At 44.7% G+C, this 20,483-nt stretch overlaps 1 protein-coding gene across 14 annotated transcripts in view; it reads left to right on the top strand.

The window, feature by feature from the left end:
* hfp (Poly(U)-binding-splicing factor hfp) overlaps positions 1–20,483 on the top strand; it is a 158,378-nt gene that overhangs the window by 123,563 nt on the left and 14,332 nt on the right. For all 14 annotated transcript variants that reach the window (XM_050193919.3, XM_050193928.3, XM_050193923.3 and 11 more), the window contains one exon: positions 17,319–17,508. In XM_050193919.3, the coding sequence (XP_050049876.1) occupies positions 17,319–17,508 (190 nt within the window). The remainder of the gene's footprint in view (positions 1–17,318; positions 17,509–20,483) is intronic.

Genomic DNA, 20,483 nt, shown 5'->3' with positions numbered 1-20,483 from the left:
CCGTCATGCCATCCACTTGTATTTAGGTTTCAGCACCAAAAAATATACACAACCAGAGGAACAAAGCAGCGCAATGGTGTGCGTTGCATCCATGCATCCTAGTGTATTTGTGCTTATCTGTCATCTTAACTGTTTTGGTCTACATTTGCTTGTTTTATTGAATGTCATTGATATACAAAATGTGTTTGTTAGTTTTCACTGCAACTTTTTATGGTGAGCAGTGTATTTTTACAGTGTATTTTGTCTACGTGAACGTTTCATTGAAATTTGCTTAATTTTGCTCGCTTATTTCTGTGACACGAATAAAGGCTGGCAGCCAGCCAAAATACAATGCACGTCATCACCACTAGCAGTGGCGTAGCCAGAAATTTTGATCGGGGGGGGACTGGCTCACATTGCAGCTCGGCCTCCTCCTTATGGAATTTGTCAAGAGACCAAATACATGAATAATAACCGTATTGCTATTGCGAAAGAGGCTGAAAACGAATTCTTGCGAACGCTACGCACTGTCAAGACAAGTAAAATACATATTTTCGCATAAAAGAATACACTCGTACGTCCCAAAAATTATGTCCGATATAACTGATGTCAATGCTTCCACGGTTTTTGTCTATTTAATAAGTAAAGAAAATATCACACGAACTTTAGAACTATATCAGCTCGAAACCAGCAAAGCGGTGCATGCCGCTGATATGAAAAATGTAAAGGCCATGAAATTAGAATTTGAGGACAAATAGTTTAATGAAACTTTGTCAGCCTAGAACCCTGTTTATGTTTTTGTACATATACCACGGCCATAGTAATATCTCAATGACGCTGTCATTTGTTCCAATGTATTGCTCAGGAGCAGCTATCATCGGTTGTGTATTGTGAGCAATTGCACCGAAATTATAGTCGCAACAGAGAGCATGTATAAAAAGCAGGAGTTCTGCAAAATATAAGAGGACGAGTCAAACGAAAGTGACCTGATGCGAAAATATGCAAAGTGTCTACCAACCGGGAAAACCGAGAATTCTCAGGGATTTTGAGTAGTCTGGAAAAACTCTGGGAAAACTCAGGGAATTTGTGCTTCTATCAGGGAAAATTAGCTGTAATTTTATTGAAAGGGTCGAAAGTCGAGGTAATGCTGGCTCGAGTAACAGACAGGAATCGTAATGAATCATCTTTGATGCCCTGTCGTCGGCTGGAGGAGTTGCCAGTGTACAGTCAATGACCGACTTTCCGGATTACCGATAATTTGGACGGCTTCGTGGCACCCCCACGTACCCGGTAGAGTCAATGTATCAGAACGTCTGAAATTTAAAACGTAAGAACTCTTCACCGTCTGATTTTCCGGAGGTTTTGCCACGACCGCAGGTCCGAAACGGCATTAATCAAAGCCACCGCCACTGGCATTTTGATTACCTTGCCGCCTCGAATGGGCGCTCTCGCACGCAGATCCGTTGGCAGCCATAGCCACCACGGCGACAACGCTAGGCCTAGCTGCTTCGACGTTCGCTGTGAAGCTTCATGCCGCTGGATGCCGTGTTTTTATTGAAAGAATTCACTGCTGTCAGCAATGGCACGGACTCCGCCTTTGTGGTCCTCGCGATTGGCTTAGAAGCTTGGAAAGCACAGTGCGTTGCATAATGCCGGTTCCCGAAAGTCAGCTTTGCTTCCGTACACAAATGTTACTTGGTGAAGCATACGCAAAAGTACTGCAGTGAAGCATAACAAGCGTGGGAAGGGGCTATTGCCATGGGACACAGTATGTATTGCTTAATTATACACTTGTTCATCCGGTATTTCCTCTAACAGTACGAGTACCGATATGCCTAATACATGTACTGACAGGCCTTCAGAGTGTTTTCGAATGTGCCTGTGGTGGTTTGAGCCCTTAAGGGCAGTAAATGACATGCATTTATTTTTTCCAACTGGCCGATTTTTTTGACGTTTTCGCGGTCCCTAGAGAGTTCGAAATATTGGACATGGACTGTACAGCTGACCAAGAAGATGCTTCAAGTGGTCTGTGGGGCGAACGAGTGCCGGAAGGAGGACAAGAACAGAAAAGACCTACCATTCGAGGAATAAACGGGAAAGGAAGCGTGCTGCCGCCATTTCGAAGGAGCTTTTGCTCAAAAAACAAAATGTTGGCTGATGCCGAGATGCAGGTGTCCCTCATCCAAACCAAAATAAACTCTTTAAAGTGGCACCACCAGTTTAAAGCAGAGAAATACAACACTGAGGCGTCGTGCGCGGGCTGAGAGTGTCAGGACAGTTGAGGTTGACTTACGAGCTGTTGAGAGAGAATCTAAATTGTGACAAAGTTCAGGCCTCATACCACTGAGCTTGCTATCAATTGATAGAAATAGCTCATATTCGAAAGTATTTCCTTCTGTATGCATCTCCTTTTTATTCATATTTGAGAATGTCCAACTCGATTTGCAATTTCTTTCGAAGACAGTTTATTTGCTGTGCATTTTACTAACCCCTCCGTTCTATTCTCTTTTTGAATAACATAAACACTACTCCTTAGTATTGAAATTGGACTAAGTCATTTTTTTTTATTTTTTCGTACGCTTATTAGAGTGACAGCATCAGGCGATATGGTTCCAGCCCGTCTTGACTCAGGGAATTTTCCAAAGGCACTCAGGGAAAACCTGGAAAACTCAGGGAATTTGGAAATGTCAACTTGGTAGACATCCTGATATGACAAACGGGGTCCTTTAGTTAAAAGTAGTTTCCATGAGTGTTTAGACATTTGTCTCACTGGCTAATGAGTCACGTGATTCCTGTCTCATAAAACTCCTTAGGTTGCTGCTTTAAAAATTCTGTAACTGTATCTTTCACGTTATTGTCCGACGTGAATCTGGTTTTCTCCAACTGTTTTTTCAATTGCCCTAATATGAGGAAGCTGCAAGGCGACAGATCTGGGCTGTATGGCGGATGTTGCAGCGTTTACCACTTGGACTTTGCCAGTTTTGTACTAACCACATAAGCGACGTGGGCACGGGCATTGTCGTGGAGTAAGATGATCCCATTGGTCATTTTTTCACGTCGTTTGTTCTTGATTGCGACACGCAGCCGATCCGGCATTTCACAATATCGATAACGATTTATAGTCTTTCCAGGTTTAGCAAATTCTATCAGTAATGGCCTCTGAAGATTAAAAAAAAGTCAACAGCACCTTACCGGCAGAAATGACGGTCTTTGCTTTCTTTGGGGGTGGTGAATTCGAATATTTCCACTGTAAGCTTTGGCTTCATGTTTCAGGCTCGTAGTAGTGTCACCATGATTCGTTCTCTGTCACAATTGCAGACAAGAAGTCGTCACCCTCATTGTGATACCGGATTAGATGAGTCAAGGCAGCACCGAACTTCATCTTCTGGCGGTGGCTCAAAATCTTGGGCATCCGTTGCGCACACAAGAGCCGATAGCCAAGATGTTAATTAATTATGGTATGAACCGAACCGTGACTGATGTTTACATGCTCTGCCAGTTCATCGATGCTTATCCTCTGTTATTGCCTAATCAGCTTATCAACCTTTGCAATAGGGTTAGGGGTGATTTCGCGGTGGCTTTGGCCCAGTCTGGGATCATCTTTGCAACTTTCACGTCCTTCTTTGAACCCTTTGCTCCAGCGCTTCACAGTTGCCAACGAAATGCAATGTTCAACGTACAGGGCGGCCATACGGCGACTAATTTCTTTTTAGGAAACACCTTGAGCTGTAGAAAACCTCATGACACCACGCTATTCAACTTTTGGAGTGTCCATTATATCACGCAACCATGTTCAACCCAGTGTATGAGAGCATTAAAGGGACACTAAAGGTTAATATTAAATCAACGTGGACTGTTGAAATACCATCCCAGAAACCTCGTAACGCTTGTTTGGTGCGAAGAAGAGACTTATATTAAGAGAAAATGCATTCTGAAGCGTCCGTGTACCTCTAGCGAAGTTCAAATCGCCCGCCCTCTGATCGAAGAGTGGTTACATCATGGTCTCTTAGTGATGTTGCGCCGTCGGTGAGTAGAACGGCTCCCGCAGACGGCGCTACGGCTTTTCTGCACAAAACGCAAACACGCGGCCTGAAACGGAGCCAAGACAGAGCCGACAGCAGCGCGAAAGCGGAACTGTGATGGCTAGCGGAAGGGAAAGCGCACCATGATAAGCTGGTTCTTTATTTTATGACGCCAACTTCGACGCTCATTGCAGTGGATGACCCTGACAACGACACATTAGCTCGCTATGCTGGGCTCAAGTTCAGCGATTTAAGCACTGATGAACTTGACCTGCTGTTGAGGGCTCGTGCTGCCGGCGTCGTTGCGTACTACTACGACGACGGCCTGCTTTGAAAGGCACTTCACGCGACTTCAGTAAGTCGGCGTTGAACTTGTAATCCTCTGGACAAAAGTGCAGCGAGCACACTACGTGATTTTTCAGCTCTTTGCCAGCGCGCTGTGGCAGAGGTACGGCACTTGACCACTTCGAACGGAGAGGTTTGCTCATTGGCACACAGTGATAAGTTACGTTGGATTCGCCGCTGCAACTGCCCTTAGCCAAGTTCCGCAAACCGTTTGCGCATCCCACAACATCACATGGACGTGGCATTCTCGCTGCTTGTTCCAAATGCAAGTTTTGCGAGCCAGCAGGACCACCGCAGCACGACGCGATAAACAACTGAAACTCCAAAGCGCAGGCGGCGCAAAGTCGAGCGCGCCGAGTTGAGCGAAAACGAAACCTTTCGATCACCCCATACTACTCAAGGGTAACGTCAAAATGTTATTTTTTTCTTAGAATCGAATAGAAGTAGACAAGTAACATTTTCTTCCGTCTTATAATCTAATGAAATGATCTTTTTAATGTGAGTAGTTGAGTACTAGTGACATAAATCATGATGAGAAGTGCTTTCGTCATCGGGCTAGTACCGGAATGTCGCTCGTGTCATGCATTTACCTCAATTTCTTGGTTACTAAACCTCTGTTCGCGATTATATTTACACCTTAGACGTTCTAGAGCATTGCTTTATCACTTTAACTTGACTTTCTGGTAACCTTTAGTGTCCCTTTAAAGAACTTTTATCTTCACACCTGCGTGTCACTTTTGTAAATTAGAGATGCCTGTGTGCTACGCGCATGCTTCGCAGATAATGAACAGAACCATTCTTGCGCGGGGTTGGTTGGCTCACTTTAATTTGACTCGTCCTCGTACATTAGAAATGCGAAGATACAATGGAACATAGGAATGTGAAGATACAGCTTGATAAAGGGCAAGAAAGTGTCACTGGAAACAAAGTTCACAGCACGTATAAAAAACCTCACAATAAGGTATTTAAATATACGTATAAGTCGCCAATAAATTTACGTATGTAAGAAAAAGTCACGGTATATAATGTGTCAAACAAGGCAAATAAACATGTTGCGCAGTCACAGATTCAAAGATAACAGAATCCTAATGCCGGCCCCTCCTCCCTCCACTCCTCCCGATGTATTGCATGGGACAGAAGGCGACGCGCTTCCTCCCCCTTTTTCTCCCTTGCTCACACAAGACTGAGCCACCATTGCCGGCTCACCCATGCGACGCCCTCCACATCCTTTCACTCGCACATACAGCATGCGGTGTGTGGTCACGATGTTATCATCCTTGGACTTTATACGGAAAATGAGGGCGACGGCAGGAATGCGCCTGGAGTGTCCATGTAGTTGCTATCACAATAATATAAGAAAATGCGGCAGCTGAAGCGTCCTGTGGCCCATAACTTTCCGCAAAAGAAGTAACAAAATCAAATTTTCACCATGCGACAATTCACTGCGCCGCAACAATGTCTTTATCTTTCTTTTTGTGGGGCGGGGGGGGGGGGGGCATCAGCATGTAAAAAAAAAAAAGAACTCAAGGCAAACCATGTTGGCCACAATCGAATGCCTACTTCGGGCACCTAATGTGGCTACCGAAGGAATATTAGAGAAAACGTGAGACGCTTGGTCCACAGAGAACCATACGCATACTGCTCGGTATCCTACACTGGCGAGACAAGACTTTCCGGAGAGGTTGTGCTCAAGCAAAATGCGTTGCAATGTGTCGAGTGCACAATGATGGCGGTGAGTGACCGTTGTTTCCTTTTTCTCGTCTGCTAGCCAGAAAGCGTCCATAACTCTACTAGGCAAGAATCCACTAAGCCAAAGAAAAACACATGCACTCTGGCTAGCTCTGGCAGCCCGCGGTTAGCAAGAACGAGAAAATTGAAGAGGATCAATGTGTCCTCACAAATAAAAGTCAAAATATAAAAATAAATAAGAACGTAGTTACCTTCGCTGGCTTTAATGTCTTAACATGGATGCTTAGGCGCAGGTGAAATTTTGGTATTCTTTTCTATGACATGACGGCACAAATGAACCACCACAATGCTGCATCTCATCGTACCTTGCTGCGTGCTTTGCCAACCTGTCTGCTAGTGTGTTGATTTGCTTGTCTCGTAGGGTTCAATATTATGCACCTTTGGCGTCAGACGTTTATAACAACATTAAACCCACAAGGTTCGGGAATTGAAAATCTAAAGCACGACTTTAGAAATGTCAATGCACCTTTCGAATCAAAAGTTTATGAGAACTTCATACCCATTAAGTTTCGGAATTGAAATCCATTCGCTCCGTAGATTCCGCGGTCTTCGCAAGATGCCGCGACAAGCCCGCTCGCTATCAGAACGCCCTTGAAACTTTGTGGTCGGATGGAGCTCCTTGCGTTACGGGACTCCTGGTGCATGGGTGTTGCCGCAAAATCCAGCCCGATTTCGCAATGTACACTGTGAGATGTCTTTTCGAGCCTGAAGATGCCATTCTAGACAAAATCCAGAATGATTTTCGGTGCTGGGGGTTCTTTTGGTCGGCGGTGCATTGACAGCATAAAAAAATTTCGGGGGGGGGGGGGGGGGGGGCTGAAGCCCCATAAGCCGGGACCCCCTGGCTATGCCTCTGACCACTAGGAAATGAACAGCACTTTGTGCTTTGTTCACTTCAGCTACACAACAATTCCTCTGGTAGCTGTAGTCACAGTCAAGCATTTGTTTCGCTTTGATAAAGAACACTTTGACGGCAAAGGTATGCTAGTGTCAAACTTAGTGGCTACATTGGAATGAACATTTAGTTTTCTGTTGGCTCATTGGCAACCTGAGTCATGAAAAGCATGTCTGTTCAGAGTCATGTCGCACCACTTGTGTACAAGTTTCACACAAATTTGTGGGACAGGTTGGGACGGCTTATAAGAGCATAACATAGGTGCCATCGTTGCTACCCTAAGTGCACATTCTGTTGCATGGTGCATGCGTGGGGCTTACAGTGGGTGTGCAGGTTGTAGTTGGCGATAATGGTAAGACAGTGGTAGAATACCATACAGTGGACTCTCTTTAAGGGGGGACGCGGCCCTTGAAAATCGAAAAATCGCGAAAAAGTAGATCTTTAGAAAAACAATATTTTTGGGTTGTATGTTTCATAAGCTACCTGTTCTGTAATTATCACCACTTAATTCAACCGCAAAGTACCAAAAAAAAGCAACGCTACTTTTGAGGTCACCGCAGCCCACAAAACATGCGCAAATGCCGAAATGAAGTCAAATTTCGCGCGCGCATCATTCCCGGCCCATACGGCCAGCCCACGCCATCTTGGTGTTGTTTTGACCGTGAATTCTTTGTCTCTGTTTTGCCGCCTTGCAAGATGGCATCGTCGGCGCAGTTGAGGCGCTTTCCCGCGATGCGATGCAGAGCACTGATTGGTACTTTTGCAGCGCGTTCAAATCCCGCGGGCTAATGTGCGCCTGTCATTGGCTGCTGCGCGGGCGGCAGCGGCTGCTCCCTTCGATGCCGCGCCCGCCCACTCGCGTTGTTGTTGCCCCTTGCTCCGTCCGCCTCAACAGTTCTTTGCTGCACGCGATGCCGGCAACGAAGCTCAAGACAGTGCAGATATTCGGTGTACGGAAGCGCTATATGCGACTTGTACGAGCATCGAACTTCCTATCTTCCGCAGCAAGAGCCGACTGCGTAGACACTTTCAGCAGGGGAACTGTGCTGTCGGCTGTCGCCAGTCGAAAATCCAACACACTGAGTGTGCCTGAAGCCAAAAGAGCTAATTAGAGCTTTCTAAAAAAACACGTGTTCAACTTTAAGGCCCGTTTTCTCAGAATGGATTTTTTCGCTAGTAGTGGTGCTGGGGAAGGCGATATCTCAAGAACCGCTCTTCAGATTTGTGTGCCGTTTTTTTTATTCTGTTCCTGAATGACTTTACCAGGGGGTAACAAGCTTCTTTTTTTTTTTGAAAGCTGGTGCAGGTAATTTATATTAAGCAATTAGTTTTTGATAAATGTGGTCATTATTGGCTACATCAAATTCAAAGTTATGTTAAAATTTTTTGGAGGGGAAATTAAAGAAAGGGCTTCAGCTTCTTATGATGTCCTGAGGTTTCTCCAGGCTCTTCCTCAGACATACACATGAACCACCTAGTTAGACCTCAATAACTTTGGAACCAATAAACACATATTCATGAAACTGTGCTGTTTCGCATAGTTCGGCGGTGTGAACGTACCCTGCAAGTTTCATCCGGATATCTTAAAAAATAAAAAAGTTCGATCTCCAGGGTAGCCTCCCATCTTAAACGCAACCTTAAGGGACCAGGAAAATTAGTTCCATTTATCAGGAGTTCCATTTACTGAGAGACAAAGCTGAATACAATTGCATGAATACAAAACCAACCAACCATGAAGTGGCGTACTGTTTAAGAGGCAGTTCCGTTTAAGCGTTTCCGTTTATCGAGATTCCACTGCATAAAAATGCGAGTAAGGGCTGCAATCATCTTTTCTAGATTTGAGGGCCAATTTCCAGGGTGCAGCTCATACACGTGATGTGCGAAAGCAAAAAAAAAAAAATTAAAGTAAGCTCAATGTACTTGATCAGAAAATTAAAGGGCCCCTGAAGCGCCTTTCAGAGAAATCGAGAAATCCATTTGAAGTTCAACTAGACTATTTCAGAAAGACTTCGCAGCAAAAAGTACTTGAGTGCATGCATATGAAGTGGAGCTACTGGCTATCAAAGATAGCCTGTGATGCCCTTCGCAATCCTCCCACTTTTCTCCAATGCCCTACACGGTGAAGGCTAAGGCAGAGCAGAGTGGGCCCCCAACGATCAGCTTACTGAACGTCACATAGCACGCAGTGCAAATTTGATTTTGTATGTTCATGTTAACGGCACTATTTCTGATTTTGGCACCTACGCCGCGCCAAACACGTTTGCCCTCAGCGGGTTGCAGTGCGCTCAGCAAGCGAGCTTGTCGCAGCACCGCGTGGCAGTCGTGGTACCTATACTATGCAGCAGACCATAGCTACATACAACTGTAGTGCATAAGCACAGCGTTTGCTTTGTGCATCATAGGGCTGGAGTGTGCGCTCATGTGCTCCAGTCTGGCTGTGCTACCTGATGGGGACTGCCTTTGTCCAGCACGAGCTTGGCCAAATGATTGTAATCACATCCAACTTGCAAGAGTTGCCAATGGCTTACTATGAAACAATCTCTGCCACGGCGTCTAGCAAGAAGCTGCCAGGAGTGAGCGCACACTGGCTAGCATATGTCTGATCTGACGTTAAGTTTTATGTGGTTCGAGGTTGTGTGTTCAAAACTGATAGAAATTAGCAAGACTCGACAGCTATGACACTGATAAGCAGTGTGACCAAAGTTTCATTCCTATGCAGGAGGGCGCAGCTGAGCATTAGTAGACCATAGTCCGCACTAGTGCGACAGTCAGACTTGCAGAAAAACGTAATTTCTGTCAAAATTCGAAATGCAAATTTTGATTACTTCACCCTATTTATTAAGGGGGGACGCAGGTTTTACATCGCGAAAAATGGCCAAAAAATCGATTTTTTTAAAATCACATTTTCGGTTTCTATCACTCTTTCTATGTGATTCCGAAATATCATCCATATAAACCACGTAGAAGTGCTCTAAAAAATTTGTTTTATCAGCCAAGGTGGCGAAAAGTTTCACTGTAATCAAGAAAGAACCGCGTTTTTTCAAGCCACAATATCTCTGGAACGGCGCAACCCAGCGCCGTTCTTGGTGTCACCCATCTTGGTGTCGTTGGAAAGCGCATTTCTTCGCCTTCAAATTTGCGGCCTCAGCTATCTCCTCCATACAGAAACAAGCACACAAAAAGCAAATGATTGAAGGTCGTGCCGGAGTCTGCGATGGGCCGCGCCCGCCACGTGACTCCAGCGCAGTTCACCATTGGTCCGGTGCTCGCGTCGTCTGCTCGGCTCTTTCACGGCTCTTTGCACCTCGCGAGCCTGGAAGGCTCCACTCGCCGTAATCTCAACTTGTCAAAACGGGTGCTACGCGGACATTGCGGTAGCGTGGCCGATCCCTACGTTTGTGGCCGTTTTAGACCCATGGCAAAGTATTCCAATCATCGGCGACGCGGACTTCGCGACCAAGATTCGTGCGCAGAATCCTCGGACATGCGGCTAGGCCTTTCAGCACATGGTGTTTCGGAATTCGTGACCAAGCACATCCCGCATGCAATCCTCGTACCGCGGCTAAGCATTTCGCGCATAGGAGTCTCCGACTCGTCGATCAAGCACATCGCGCGCGCACATCGGCGTCTCCGACTGCGTGACGAAGTACATCGAGCTTCGACTCCTCGGGCCCGCGGCTAGGAATTTCGCGCATCGGCACCTCGGACTGCGCGAACAAGAGTATCGAGTGTCGACTTTTCGAGCCCGCGTCTAGGCATTTCGTGCGTCGGCGCCTCAGACCCGCAACCAAGCATATTGCGTATTCACTCTGTGATCATATTGTCACAATAGCTCGTAACAATACCTATCATACCCCCCCCCCCCCCCCCCTTTATAAAGAGAACCTCATCATGAGCTCTGTTCACTAGGCCCCTTGGTCTGGCACAACACCTGGCTGCAGAAGTGATCGAGGCATCATACAAAAGTACAATTCTGGAAAGCACCTGGCAGCTGCATATCTATCACTGGCTCTCTGATCCTAAGTTCCACAGCCATTGACAGGTGAAGATGACCTGGAAGGCTACTTACACTCAGAGCCTTCATTCAGTAACATGGTCGATTCTACCAAATGAAAAAATGCCACACAGTCACACATTTAGTATGGCCATTCTTACAAATCATAGAGCTTCAAAACGGTGCCATTTGTATTGCTGTAGATTCACTTCAGCAAAAGCTACATTTGTTTGAAACTTCAAATGCGTTTATTTCAGTTCGATGTTTTTGCACACTGTACTCGGCCTTACAGGTGCTTTTGCTGGGTTGTTATTGGCCAAAAATGACAAGGGTGGTATCATTTTATTCGTATTTAAATAATCTGGGGGGTGATGCCACTTTTATTGCTCTTGCACCATCATGAAAATTACATTCAGGTATAGTAATCGCTGCTAATTAGAAAAAAATTTTCATAATAAATGCAAGCTTGTTTTCTTGTCCGCAAACTGCTTCCTAATGAATAAAAATAGCATCACCCCCTACAGTAGGTCTTTAGCAATGGCGTCATCCATTTAGTTTTTGGTTTAGAAAGACGGAATCATCAAAAAGCCCCGTAACGAGTTTGAAATTAATTTGACTTCAGACCTCAGTATTTTTTGTACAGCTACAGCGATCAAAAATCTAATTACAGATCTGAAATCAGCACGAAAAATTACCCCAGACAGTGGAGTTTATTAAAGATTCACCCAAAAATAAGAAAAAAAATATTTAGGACCCACGTCCCCCGTTAAACTGTGTCGATAAATATACACAATAACAGTAGCAAGAAGTGCACTAATCCAAACACTCTTTTTGATTGGTGTCAGCTATTGGCAGATAGCAGCCGAATATGGGAATCTGCTATTTGGGGAAATATAGCAGCCTGAGAGGAATTAGAAGCAGGTTTCTGTTGAAAAAAGAGTGTTTCTGAAAAAGGTGACTTCGTGCTCTGCTTGCAAGCTCCATGCACCACGCACAACTGCAAAATTTGGCTGAGATATTTGCAGCAGCATATGCTATCCACGGAATGTGTTTTTTTTTTTTTTTTTCACCAAGCCCAAGGGATGGTTCAGGATCCCTTTAACACTTTCCCGCCCACAGGAAAAGCAGCAGTTTTTTCATAGTCTCGTAAACACTTTTTTTCCTATCACAGAGCATTCTTCAGACTAAAGTGTATAGTCTCAAATGATAAAAGAAGAAATTCTATTTTCCACAGTACTATTTCCAACCAACATGTTTATTAGAAAGAATTTGAAATAAATATTTAAACAAGTATCTTGTAAAAAAAGAAGTGATATAAATATGTAATTGTTGCTTCATGTACAAAGACCTGTGCAATATTCCAGTAAATATAATCTTTCCATGTAAAAAATTTTTTGAGATATAAAAGAAAACCTCAACTCTAGTAACTAGCCCTAGTGCGATGCCGAGGTTGACTACCAGCCGTCTTCCTGCACAAAACCCTACTTCCTGCACGGCTGCTGGCAAATAATTCCGATCAGAGGATGTTACCCTGCACATAAGAACTGTTACCTTTAGAACATGCAGGATATCTTTATATCAGTGCACAGAAACTTTGAAACATTTTGGCAGAAAGCGAAACTCCATTGTAAAATCTGACGAACCGAACTTGTCTTCTGCATCAGTACATATTTCTCAGTCCGAAAACTTGCACGCAGATGCATTGAGATCTGTAGAAATGCAACTTTTCCGTGCATGAGCGGCGCGAGGCGCCGGCCATCCCCTTCTCTGAAGGCGCTTTAAATATCTGCACACGGCAGACAACAAAAACTGAAAACTAGGGGTGTGGGTATACGGAATAGTAGATCTTGAATTGAATCAACAAAAAAAGCCGAATATCAGATTGAATATCGAAAAATTTTAACAAAATTTAATGCTTACAAATTTTGGGCAAATACAGTGCTGCATTTTCTAACATTACATAACAAGAATGTATCAAGCTATCAATAACACAGGTACATAAAAATCAAGATGTAGAGTACGATCTACTCATAATAAAGGGAACATAAGATTAGTGTGCCAGCACAGATTACAGCTCCGTTCTAATCATATATGAAGTTCTGGAAAATATTGTTTTATGAATAAAATTGACAAATTCAATTTATCATTTTATTGAATTATTCTATTGTATATAATATATAATACATATAATTATAAATTATAAAAATTGTTTCAATTTATCAATAAACTGATAAATTCCAGCACCAGCAGCGTATGCTGCTGGTGCTGGAATAAGAAATTGAGTGCATGTTGCCACTGTGGCGGGCGGCTGCTGTTCTCGATTGCGCGCACCTTTCTTGTTTACATGTGATCGACTGACCGGAAAACGTATCATACGGTTGCAGTTTAGCAATGTACTGAACAGGCACGTACCCAGGTTCCCCCCCCCCGAAATGAATAGGCATAACCCCCCCCCCCCCCTTCCCCGCCCAAGCCACCACTCCTCATACACCATCCTAAAGCTGCCAGATCACTCTTGAGACTTGACAGCTGTTATTCGGTGATCAACATTCTGTTGCCTTTTTCACTCCTTTTAGATGGCGGTACCGTATAATGCGGAATATAGGTCGACCCCCTTATGTTGAGGCAAAGAAGTCAACATAAAAATTATAAGGCGCAAAACTTTGTTTTCTTTAGTGGTGCCGCCAGACTCGTCACCTGCTCATTCGTCTGAGCTGTCTGAACTCTCGTCCGAAGACGACTGCTTTTCTCTGGCTGCGTCCCACAACATGTCATCCTCGGTGCCGTCCAAGGAGTTGCTAATGCAACACTTCTTGAATGCCCGCACCACCATATCGTCGGGCAGTGAGCGCCAAGCCTGCGACACCCATGTGGCCACAGTGGCGAGAGGCCCTGGAAGCATATGGAGCCCGCGAAGAGGGAGCCACCCCATCAGACGCTTAACGCGTTTCATTTCATAATGGACTAGTAAAGTTGTTTCTCTCTCTCTCTCTCTCGGCCTGCACAGCCGGCCGGTTGGGGTCGTCGGGTTGTCGCCAGCCATCCACTGATTATATTGTTCACGGACACGGTCTTTAAAGGGCTTGTTGAGCACGACGTCCAGTGGCTAAAGTGTTTAGGTCATGCCTCCCGGAATGACGGCGAGTTCCGTCCTCCCGTCGCGGAGTGCCTGCTTCACACCTGCGGTCAAGTGCCCGCGAAAGGCATCCAAGACGAGCATGCTCGTACACCGCAGGAGTGCGCCGGGTCGCCGATTATAGACGGTCTTAATCCAATTGAGCATGAAGGCCTCGTCCATATAGCCCTTTTCATTCATGCGAACGACAACATCCCGCGGGAAAGCCTCTTTCGGCGTCGCCAACACCAAGGGGGCGATAACGATGCGGATGCCGAAAAGTCTGCACTCCTACATGTTGCCAGACGACTATTCATGTTGTGCCAAGGGCCGGTATATAAGTCGAGGGGTGACCTTTTAGTAATATTTTTTTGAAAAAATCTTCGACCTATATTCCGCACTATACGGTAGTTATCGGCATCTCCTGGGGTGTGAAGGCCAGTTTCCTCATCGATTCGGTGCCCGAGCGATTAACTCGAGATGGGTTCAGTTGTCACCATCTATTCAACGATCACGAGCATCGCTGTTGTTTCGTTAGTTCAACCTTTGTTTAACTAATCCAGGGACCAGGAAAGGGATTGAGTTCGTAGTCAGCTGGTCTGTATGCTCGTGGAACGAGCTGCGGCCGGAGAAAACTCCAGTTACAGTTAACTTTTTCTTTTGCCTCATTATTTCCTCGAGTGACGGCTCGCTGTAATGCTGGCAGATCCTCGGAACCATACCCGTGATATAGGTTAGATAAGGTGGAAAATAAAATAAGACAAAACAGCGTCCATTCTCAAACCCTGCAATAACTGCTAAACTCGTAAGCAATATGTCTGTCACCCGTTACCTCGTCTGGTTTTTCCCTAATTGTACAGCACTTTTCATGCATAATTGGCAACTGGAAACAGAGTCCAAGGATTTGAGAAATTAAGCGATCTACTTGGAGAAAGAGCAGAGGCAACAGCCAGACAGGAAGGAAAAGCGAAAAGTAACCGTTGTTTGTGAAAATATTTATGGATCTGCATCTTTTTATTTAAGAAGGAAATAGAGAAAACGCCGTCAGAAGTTGAGAATAATTCCGTGTGTGTTGAATGACGCTTCTACAGTTATCAGTCGAGCCGCCTGACATAGCCATTTCTCTGCGGTGGGTGTAGTCCGTCTAGAACCACTGCGTCCACCACTCTACGTGGTTGTACTGGATCGGCGGCCACGCATTGTTACGCAACTTCCCAAATAACAATACCAGTCAGTTTTGGCACTTGGTAGAGCATTAAACGAGGGATCCAAAATAACTGTGATTGTTCTGCAAATATATATTTCTCTATAATTCTTTCATAGCTAATTCAAAAAATGCTACTAGAAATCTTTATTTTACACTTTTGCTTGTTTACTTGTTCTTGGCAGTTTTATTCCTGCGCAAATCCAATTGATGTGATTCCTTGTTTGCCAAGTAAGGGAGAAGTGTATCTTACAGGTGTACTTGTGAGGTACACCTTATTTCATTTCTCTTTTGCGTGTTTATGCATCTTTATGGTGAATGATGGGCACTATTCACATTTGGACTAGCAAAGGACCCCCCCCCCCTTGAAAAAGCAATTCTGGGTACCGTATTTACTCGCATAATGATCGCACCCCTGAATTTTGTCGTCAAAATTCAATTTTTTTTATTTCCCATGTAACGATCGCACCCCGAACTTGCCGCAGCGATATGTCGTGTGCCAAGTCTAGCTAATATTGATCACTCTTACCATCTGTTGAATGCTACGTGAACGACTCTTCAAGACAAACCAAGCGGTCTGCACGCACCAAACATTCTTAAGTAGATGCCTCATTTCATTACTTTCATCACTTTCCGCACTTCCATGACTAAAAAAAAGCTGCAACCAAACTTGCCTTTATTATGTGTAGGCTTTATAATGGTTGTGGTCAACAACAACAAAAAAGGCGCCTTTCGATTCTTCTCATCTGCACTCGTGGGCACGCAACAAATCGCGAGCGGCAACGATAGTAGCCACGTTTACACTGATACGTTAAAAGTATACCCTATTCATACGCCGATGCTTGTAACACAGCTAAGATATTCACCCACCCTTAGCGGAAACGTGCCTTATTAGGATAGTAGTGAAGACAGATGTCGCAGTTTCCGCAGCATGCTGGCCATGTGTTTCTATGTCACTGGCAGCTAAGCGCGCCCATCTGTTTCTGTCCCCTCAAAGTGGACATGGCTACGTTATTGCCGCAAACTTGCCGATATTAACGATATTATTCATTACTGATATGGAAGAAACTGTTTCAATGCACGTAATGTACTCACAAGAAGAAAAAATAATTGCGTTCGGCGCGTTCGGCTTGCTCCGCCAACCGCGATTTTTGTTTTGCTGTCCTGCAGCGAACGCGGGACGAAAGAAATGTTTTTTTTTTTTTATTCTTTTCTTGGGAAATTTAACCCGCGTAATGATCGCACCCCTGGTTTTGCGTCAATTTTTCTGACAAGAAAGTGCAATCATTATGGTACATGCCTGGTAGTGAACGTTGATGCTGAAACATTGTTTTCCGGGAACATATGAACCGGCCAAAAGAAGCATAAATATACTATTGGGTCATGTTTTGTGTTCTTGATGCGATCGTTGTTGCTGGGAAATCGTATGAAACGGGATCATACCAGCGAGGTACTACTGTAGCTCAATTCGTGACTCGTATACCGGTGCACTGAACTCTCAACAAGTGTGCAGTCCTGTAATGCCTTCGCAAAGAGCCTTCCCACTGGAACCCTTAGCCTGCTCACTACATTAATGCTTTTGGTTCACTACATAATTCAATTGATTTCCCTAATTCTGTGGATTCATACCTTTGTACCACTGAGCTTCCTCTGCAGGTAAAGATAGTAATCCATAGTGGCTATGGCATTGCAGTGCTAAGTGCAGGATTGAATCCAGACTGTGGCATCTGCATTTCAATGTGGGCAAATGCAAAAATGTCTGTGTACCATGCATTGGGCACACATTAAAGAACCCCAGAAAATAAAATTTAATACTAAGTCCCACACTATGGTGTGCCTCATAATAATATTGTGGTTTTGACACATAAATCTTCAGAATTTAATAGTAAGTGCATAAGATGAATGAACACATAAGATTGTAAGTACGTGGCAGTAATGCATCAGAGCTCATTCATATATCTGCAATGCAGTAGTCCTTCTGTTGCTCACTTTTTAACTCTTTCCACACTTTGCAGTCATGTGTTGTTGTGCTGCGAAACATGGTCGGTGTGGAGGACTTGGACGATGAGCTCGAGTCTGAGGTGACTGATGAGTGCGGTCGATTTGGCACGGTCAAGAGGGTCATTATCTATCAAGAACGGCAGTCCGAGGATGACAATGCTGAAATCGTTGTCAAGATCTTCGTTGAGTTCTCCCAAGCACAAGGTGGGTTTTATGTCATTCTTTTTTCTTTTCAGAGTAGTGAATGTTAAGGCCCTGTACACTCAAGAACTAACGAGTCGAGATTGATTTGTACATTCTGGCTATGCTTCCGTAGAGTGGTAAATTATTGGGTAGCGTTGAGAACGGTCATCGCCTGTATTGCATCTTACCCTTGTGCATCTTACTTAGTGGCATTGGTTAAATGGACAGATAAAGCACCCAAAATGTTGCAGCAGCGAGAGAAACTCGAGAAAACCAGGCAGATCTTGAGATGTCTGCCTACAAATGTGGGCGAAACAAGCACACCAGTGAATAGCGTCAGAAATTCACATCAGTCAATAGGAGTGCTCCCTTTGCACCACATGACTGCAGTAATGAATCACAATGCTAGTTTTCCCTTCTCACACTTGCTTTTGTTGCATTTATTTTTGCATGGAGAAACACAGCACTGCAGCTATCCGAATCTCCAAACTCTAGTGTTTATGACGATACTGCATCAATGGAAAACTGTGCTTGTGTAATCTGCACCTCCCGAAGCCCGATTTTCTTCCCTATTCGAAGTCTGCACGCTAAAAAAAGTGCAGTTTTCTGAAATTGTGCTGTGTATTTCTTCCAAATTTTCACTGAGACAAAGGAAGGTCTTAGGATTACGAAAAAAATAAAGTTAGGAAATTTTGGGCAAGTCATTCATTTCATCGCTGCGTTCCTCCTTAATTTCCTCTTTGTGTTTTTTATGTTTTTGGGTGATAGAACTCTTATGGTTCAATGCATTTCAATGCACACCAATGCATTTCGTCGGACACTTTGAAAATTGATATCTCGGAACTGGTGCCGTCCAGAGAATTAGTTCCAAGTGGATATGCCGTGTGAACTCAGCGGCTATAATTTGATGATTGAGATATGTGGCATAATCTAACTAATCAAAAAGTTTATTAGCACAATTATGTCAAGTATTCAATTGATCATTTTGATTTCTCGCAGAAGCAATGGCCGGCTCATCGAGTAATCTAGATCAAAGGTTAGAATTGTGCTATCTGCCATAGGCAATCTTTAAAAAAAACTTTGTGCAGCTAAAAGAAACTCCCTGTATATGTCGTGGATATATGTCTATATACTCTTAGATTTACATAGAAGTGCATTGGTCATCGGCATCTCTTCGCGCCATGCAGTTAGTAAAGCTGGTTTATTTCACTGTAATATTTTCTTTTATCATTGTCCCTGATCAATATTCCACCAACAAGAAGCATGCGTAAAATAACATGATATGAATGAAATTTTTTTACGTAGCTTCATGTTGTAGATAGGTGGCTTCTGTGGCAAAAATTACATGTTACTTTTAGAAAACAAATAATAGCAGTTCACTTGGCTAAAACTACAATCGGTACCGGCCGACAAGAGTTGCGGGTGCACCAAAGCAAGTAAAACCATAAATTAATCTGCACTGGCTTTTTGCGAGAAAAACCGGGCATCCGCCAGCATCCATGCAATGAACACGCACTCGTTAGCAGACGACACGCTTGACGACAACAAAATTGACAAGGTCATGTTGTATAACCCATGCCTCAAATATGTATCCGTAGTGTTGGACTGCTAAGCATGAGGTTGCAGGATCGAATCCCATCCACGGCGACCGCATTTCAATGGGGGCGAAATGCGAAAACACCTGTGTACTTATATTTAGGTGCACATTAAGGGGGGACGCGGGTTTCGCATTGCGAAAAATGGCCGAAAAATCTATTTTTTGAAAATCACATTTTCAATTTCTATAACTCTTTTTCTATCTGATTCCGAAATATCATCCATATGAACCATGTAGAAGTGGTCTAAAAAATTTGTTTTATCAGCCAAGGTGGCGAAAAATTTCGCGAAAATCAAGAAAAAACGGCGTTTTTCAAGCCACAATATCTCTGGAATGGTGCAACCGAGCGCCGCCATCTTGGTCTCGTTGGAACGCGCATTTCTCCGTCTTCAAATTTGCTGCTTCAGCTATCTCCTCCGTACAGAAACAAGCACACAAAAAGCAAATGATTGAAGGTCGTGCCGAAGTCTGCGATTGGTCGCACCCGCCACGTGACTCCAGCGCCGTTCGCCATTGGTCCGGTGCTCGCGGCGTCTGCTCCGCTCTTTGCACCTCGCGAGCCTGGAAGTCTCCACTCTATGTAATCTCATCGTGTCAAAACAGGTGCTACGCGGACATTGCGGTAGCGTGGCCGATCCTTACATTTGTGGACGTCACAGGCCCACGGCAAAGCATTCAGAGCACCGGCGATGCGGACTTCGCGACCAAGATTCTCAGACATACGGCTAGGCCTTTTAGCACTCGGTGTTTCGGAATTCGTGACCAATCACATCGCGCATGCAATCCTCGTATCGCAGCTAAGCATTTCGTGCATAGGAGCCTCTGACTCATCGATCAAGCACATTGCACACGGACATCTCGGGACCTCGCCTAAGCATGTTGTGCATCGGCGCCTCTGACTGCGCAACTAAGTACATTGAGTGTCGACTCCTCAAGCCCGCGTCGAGGCATTTCACGCTTCGGCACCTCGGACTGCGCAAATAAGAGCATCGAGTGTCGACTCCTCTAGCCCGCGGCTAGGATTTTCGCGCGTCGGCACCTCGGACTGCACGAATAAGCGCATTGAGTGTTGACTCCTCGGACTGCGCGGCTAGGCATTTCGCGCCTCTGCACCTTGAACTGCACAACTAAGCACATCGAGCGTCGACTCCTTGTATCTGCGGCTAGGCATTTCGCGTGTCGGCACCTTGGACCCGCAACCAAGTATATTGCGCGTTCACTTTATTATCATATTGTCACGATAGCTCATAACAATATCTATCATACCCCCCCTTCATAAAGAGAACCTCATCATGAGTTCTGTTCACTAGGCCCTTGGTCTGGAACAACATCTGGCTGCAGAAGTGATCGAGGCATCGTACAAAAGTACAATTCTGGAAAGCACCTAGCAGCTGCATAT

This window comes from Dermacentor andersoni, chromosome 1 (assembly GCF_023375885.2).
Source record: "Dermacentor andersoni chromosome 1, qqDerAnde1_hic_scaffold, whole genome shotgun sequence".
NCBI lineage: Eukaryota > Metazoa > Arthropoda > Arachnida > Ixodida > Ixodidae > Dermacentor > Dermacentor andersoni.
The sequence above is the reverse complement of the archived record's forward strand: the minus strand, read 5'-3'. Positions and strand labels throughout refer to the sequence as shown.